This window comes from Podarcis raffonei, chromosome 5 (genome assembly GCF_027172205.1).
Source record: "Podarcis raffonei isolate rPodRaf1 chromosome 5, rPodRaf1.pri, whole genome shotgun sequence".
Taxonomy (NCBI): domain Eukaryota; kingdom Metazoa; phylum Chordata; class Lepidosauria; order Squamata; family Lacertidae; genus Podarcis; species Podarcis raffonei.
In genome coordinates, this window is record NC_070606.1 from 40,140,618 (window position 1) to 40,146,686 (window position 6,069).

Genomic DNA, 6,069 nt, shown 5'->3' on the forward strand with positions numbered 1-6,069 from the left:
TCCATTCTTGGGAAACCTAAGGAATACTGTAGGAACATAAGAGTGTGCTGGGAATCACAAGTTGGGAGTGCTATTGCGCTCAGTTCCTGTTTGCTGGTTTCCTAGAGGCATCTGTTTGGCCATTGTGAGAACAGGATCCTAGACTAGATGGGCCATTTGCCCAACCAGCTCTTCTTAATGTTGTTCTTATAAATTAGTCTCTTTAAAGCTCCCATTAGCACTACAGAAAAAGTGTACAGGGGGTGACTACAGTATGTGAGATGGGAAGAATACCCCTTCCCCACCCTGCAGCAATGCCTTAATGCTGTTCACATTGGCACACTTACCAAATGAAGCTCCACTGCTTCCATCAACCCATTTTGGTTGATTAACATGCTATGGCCTTTTAAATGTGTTTGTTGGGTGGGGTTATTGGTTTGTTATCGTCTTGTGTATTTGGTGTTTTCATTTTTATGTTGTGAACCACCCTGCGATCTTCGGATATACAAATTTAATCAATCAATATTTATTTTACCCACTTACTGACATTTAATCACACTTTCTAACTTAGCTGTTAACTGTTTTTGTAGGCTCTGCAGAGCTGCCACGTACAATCACTGTTAGCAGTCTTTGTAGGAATTTTTGCAGTTTCCTTCACTAGACATCTAGCCCAAACTTTAGAAAATGCTGAAATAACCACCTGCCTTTTGTTGCAGGATTTTAGAAAACACTGAACTAAAGCAATCGCCAACAAAATATTTATATAAAAATAATTTTTTTATTCTCAATTCTTCAATCTTTATTCAATCATGATTCAATATTCAATCTTTATTCAAGTTATTCAATGTTATGTGTTCTTCCACATTTACCTATATATGCTCTGCAATAAAACCAACATATTTCTGAACAAGATCTACCACACCATCCCATATCCTAATGCAGGAGTAGGAAAAGTTTGCTTGGAATCCATCTTGTGCTCTTCAGTTGAATTTCCTGAGAACTGGGTTGGAAAGTGATAAGGCAGACCAGGTAATGGAAATGGATAAGGTGGATTTTGGAAGGGCTGGTACTTGCAGCCAGGAGGATTGGGCCACAAAGCAGGATTAGGCATATAAGGTAGAAGGCTGGGTGGGATCCTGGGCTGACATATCAGACAGCCAGGAGATGAAGGCCAGAGGCCTCGGCGATAGTCTTGTAGCTGTCGTTTAAGTTTCATCCTGCGATTCTGGAACCAGTTTTTAACCTAATAATAAGAATAATAAAGTAAATTCAGAAGCTAGTAGTCACAGAAACAGTCTCATGTTCTCAGAATGCACAGTCACTTACATCAATGGGCCATTCAGACCAGTTTCCACGTAACAAAATGGCAGCGCTACCATGTATTTAGTATTGTACAATGAGTCTCCCAAAGCAGATCATAAACCACCCTCTGCAATGATCTCGAAGAAGCTTCCCCCAACTGGTGCCTGTTTTTGACTGCAAGTACTGACAGCTCCTGCCACTGTGGCCAATGGTCAGGGGCAACTAAACCAAAAAAGATTCTCCACCCCTAAAGTAGTAAAGGTAAAGGGACCCCTGACCATTAGGTCCAGTTGTGACTGACTCTGGGGTTGTGGCGCTCATCTCGCTTTATTGGCCAAGGGAGCCAGCGTACAGCTTCCAGGTCATGTAGCCAGCATGACTAAGCCACTTCTGGCGAACCAGAGCAGCGCACAGAAACACTGTTTACCTTCCCGCCGGAGTGGTACCTATTTATCTACTTGCACTTTGACGTGCTTTTGAACTGCTAGGTTGGCAGGAGCAGGGACCGAGCAATGGGAGCTCACCCTGTCATGGGGATTTGAACCACCGACCTTCTGATCAGCAAGTCCTAGGCTCTGTGGTTTAACCCACAGCGCCACCTGCATCCCTACCCCTAAATTATAGGCTATGAAATACAGAAGCCAGTGCCTAGATGTGAGCACAGTACTCAGCGGGGAAGGGCAATGGAGCAATAGATAAAAGTGGCAAAATGATATGGTAGTGGGTATCAGTCAGTTAAGAGGCTCCCTCCCTGATGCCATTTCCTATCCAACTAGTCTATCCAAATTTTACATGTTGTTTGGTACTATCACCGAAGCAGAGAGCTGTAAATACCTCGCTGGGTGCATTTATAAAGACGCTGTGCAGCTTCCCATCAAGGACGCTGTACTTGCATCCTGTGCCAAGCAGGGGGTTGGGCTAGATGACTTCAGAGGTCTCTTCAAGCTCTAGTTATAAGTGTCTGATCAAGGGCCTGACAAGCCTATTGGTGTGATCAGTAACTGGACTTCCCTCAGACACAAAATGTGCTCAGGGCAATGCCTAGAGAATTAGTGATTCCTCCCGTTGGGGATGGAGGCAAGGGAGGACACAGAATCCCACCTTCCCCAAATTTGAACCCTTCTGCTTAGACCTTAGCAAGCTAGTCGTAAGGGAGTTTTCTAATCAGGTTCTATGGAGCAAACATAGAAACTCTCTGCGATCCAGAGCCCTGGTGCAGACTTGTGATCGCAGGGAAGATCCCACAGGTTTTTAAAGCTGCAATCTGGGCAACTAGCGCCACTGAGCAAGCAACATAAACATGCAGAGAACTGCAGTCTAAGTAGTGATCCCAAACACACCTGCTATGGAGCTCATTCCACAGGAAGGCATATTTGCACTGTTAATTATGCACTACAATACTAAAGGGCAGTGAGGCTGTCCAAATGACCATTTCCCCTCCACAGTCTATAAACTGTCTGAATAAGGCCACAGCGGCTCTTTCAAATTTGGTGCAAAAATATTCAGCATAATTGTCCTACATCTGTAGGCATTTCACTGACAACCTAAGGATGCCCAACCTAAGTGATTTACCAAATGACTGTGCCCTAGGTCTTTTGATGAACGAGCTGGATAAATAAGAGGTGGCATGGGCATAATCCTGCGGCTGGTCTTTCTTGCTAAATGGATGCAAACAAGCCATGTGGATAAGACAATTGCCAATGCTCCCATCTGCACAATGCAGCACTCAGCAAGAATTCCCATTTCAAAAGGCAGCTTGGCACCAGTCCACAAGGCACTTCTTTTCTCTAAAGTAATCTCACAGCAGGTTCTTTAAAGAGAAATGGATTTGTGGCTTGCCAGGGTGGCCCCACCAAGAGACACTCAAAAACTGCAGACTCTTAATGTCCAAGTTACCCCTATGCTCATGTTTCATTTACTTAAAGCATTTAGACTAAGGACGTTCCTTCTAAAATGGCATGCAACACATTGCAATCCCTAAGCTTACTTATTCAAAAGTAAGATGCCATGAATTCCATGGAACTTGGGCCACACTCTTGTCCTACACTCACTGCACTATTATACCATTTTAAACTATCATAGCTGCTTCCCCCAAGGAATCTTGGGAAATGTAGTTTGTTAAGGGGTTTATAGAATTGTTGGGAGGCTCCTTAGTACCCCTCACAAAGTTACAATTCACAGAGTAGTTTTAACAACCCATCCCTCCTCTTCACAGGGAACTCTGGAAATTGTAGCCAGGTGAGGGGAACACGGCTCTCTTAATCCTCAACATGCTCAACTACAGCTCCCAGGATTCTTTGGGGGAAACCATGATTAAAGTAGTATCATAGTGCTTTACATTGTATGGTCTTACACTTTAGTAAGTGTGCCTGAAATTTCAGCAATAACTGAAGACTTTTCAGCTTTTTATTTTATTATTACATTTATAGCCTGCCTTTTCTTCCACTGGGAAGTAGGCTACCCTTCTATGTGAGACTCATATGGCATTTGTTCCCATCCTCCTTCATGGTTGTTCAGGGCAGGTCACCCTCACAACAACCTTGTATGGTAGGCCAGGATGAGAGACAAGCAATGAGCCAAAAGTTTATCTATTGCAGAATGTGGATTTGAATCCAGATCCAACACTTTTTCATCTTCAACCAGCTCCACCTCTAGTTTGCACAAACTGCTACTTATTAAAAATTTCATCCCTCTTACATTTATACCCTGCTTTTTCCCCCATCACAGACTTCAGGCGGTGTACTTGTAATTTGCAAGTGGTCTCCAAACCACCCCCAGACCTGCTAAATTTCCAGCACAGGTGGGGCCTCATGACCTTCTCTATCCTAATTCCCACATCAATACTGTACAGTGGTACCTCGGGTTACGTACTTAATTGGTTCAGGAGGTCCGTTCTTAACCTGAAACTGTTCTTAACCTGAAGCACCACTTTAGCTAATGGGGCCTCCTGCTGCCGCTGCGCTGCCAGAGCACAATTTCTGTTCTCATCCTGAAGCAAAGTTCTTAGCCCGAGGTAATATTTCTAGGTTAGCGGAGTCTGTAACCTGAAGCGTATGTAACCCGAGGTACCACTGTATATCAATAACGAAAATGCTTCTTAAAGAAATTGTAGTTCAGGAAGAGCTTTCCAAACCGCACCTCAAGAGGCAACCGGACTACTCAGGAGTAAGTGTCTCAAAGACTTACTGCCTACAGCACAGGCCAGTCACTCACCTGCTCTTCCGTCAGGTGCAGCTCCGCGGCCAAGCCTTGCCTTTCCCACTGCTTCAGATAGGTTTGTCGCCGGAAGGTGCTCTCCAACCCGCGGAGCTGCTCCATGGTGAACGCTGTACGCAAACGGGAGTAGTGCCGTCGGTCCTCCCGGTCCAGATTCACGTCGGAAGCGGCGCTTTTGCTCGCCTCCCTGACCTGGACCGGCTCGCTTGCGCAGGGTCCTTTGTCGGCTACGAAAGCGGGAGAGCAAGAAGTGTGAGCCGAACTTGCCTTCCTTTCCTGCGCGCACCTAACAAGGTCTCGCTGAAATAACCCCAAGGGTCTTCTCTCGCCAGGGCTCATTTGCCAAACATTATGGATAGAAAGCTCCCCCCCCCCACTCTTTCTGAGGGAGAAGAGGCAACACACCGCGCCTCTCTCCAGTTTTTAAACTCTCACGCCCCAATAACAATTTCCACTCCTAAACGCAGGTAGACTCGGGGTGCGGCAACATCCATTGCTTAGTGCATATCCTGTTGGTTTTAAAAGGACTTGTTTCCAAGTGTACCCTAAAAGCATACCCCCCAAAATAGCGCAGCATTGCTATTGCGCCCTAGAGGAGGTTCTCCAGTACTCCTCAAAAACTAGCCAAGGCGCTTGGGGAGGATTACGGCGTTACTACCATCACGTGACTGCCGGGTAATGCCACTAGTCCTCAGTGAGGCTGGTCCGGCGTTTGACTTACTCTTGCTTCGCGAGCCATCGGCGGCAGTTTCACGGGCCTCGCTGCATCCTTCTCCTCCATTTCCGACGGCGGTGGCGTCTCCTCTGCGCAATCCCGTAGAGGAGCATGGCTTCTTGGGCTGGGCCTTCCCTAACCAGGAGCTTCCTTTGCACAAATTGGGAGCGCTCGGAGCGGGCACGCAGCAGATATGGGGCTTGCGCGCGATCCCCTGCTGATCGCAGGCCCGCTGACCCATGTGCGCACGAAACACGCCGACCTCCACGCTTCTCCTGCAGGGGGCCAGCCCTCCACTGCAAATTTATAGGCGACAGCGAGCACTTGAGGAAGATTCGCACCTGGAACTCGGGGCCGGCCGATCTACAGCGCCCCCTCCCGGCAATGCAGAGTTGATTTCCAACACAGAAGCACCAAGTGGGTGTGTCTTATCTTAGTATCAATATACTACGCCCTGTCCCAAGGGTGTTTCGTTTCTGCTGTTATCTGGTGGTCATCATCTTATTTTAGCTGGGGAAGGAGATAAAAGATTTAAACGGAGAAGGAAACTCACCCTCCCCCACCCAGTGATTGCCTTTTAGAGATGTCCCCCCAAAATGGTTTCGTAAAATCTGGGAACATAAGATCAAGAAATGCGAAACTGGCATATTGCCTCCAGAGCTATATCAAGAATACAGTGGTACTTTGGGTTACATACGCTTCAGGTTACAGACTCCGCTAACCCAGAAATATTACCTCAGGTTAAGAACTTTGCTTCAGGATGAGAACAGAAATTGTGCTTCGGTGGCGCGGCGGCAGCAGGAGGCCCCATTAGCTAAAGTGGTGCTTCAGGTTAAGAACACTTTCAGGTTAAGAAC

The 6,069-nt window shown here is 46.6% G+C and overlaps 1 protein-coding gene across 1 annotated transcript; it reads right to left on the minus strand.

Annotated features, from left to right (window-relative positions):
* Nucleotides 1-737: 737 nt before the first annotated feature.
* LOC128414083 (homeobox protein vent1-like) lies at nt 738-5,560 on the minus strand. Its single transcript, XM_053388796.1, has 3 exons — nt 5,219-5,560; nt 4,495-4,724; nt 738-1,222 (listed from the first exon to the last, which is right to left on the minus strand). The coding sequence occupies exons 1-3, from the start codon at nt 5,451-5,453 to the stop codon at nt 893-895; spliced, it is 795 nt and encodes a 264-aa protein (XP_053244771.1). The 5' UTR covers nt 5,454-5,560; the 3' UTR covers nt 738-892.
* Between the last annotated feature and the right edge of the window lie 509 nt (nt 5,561-6,069).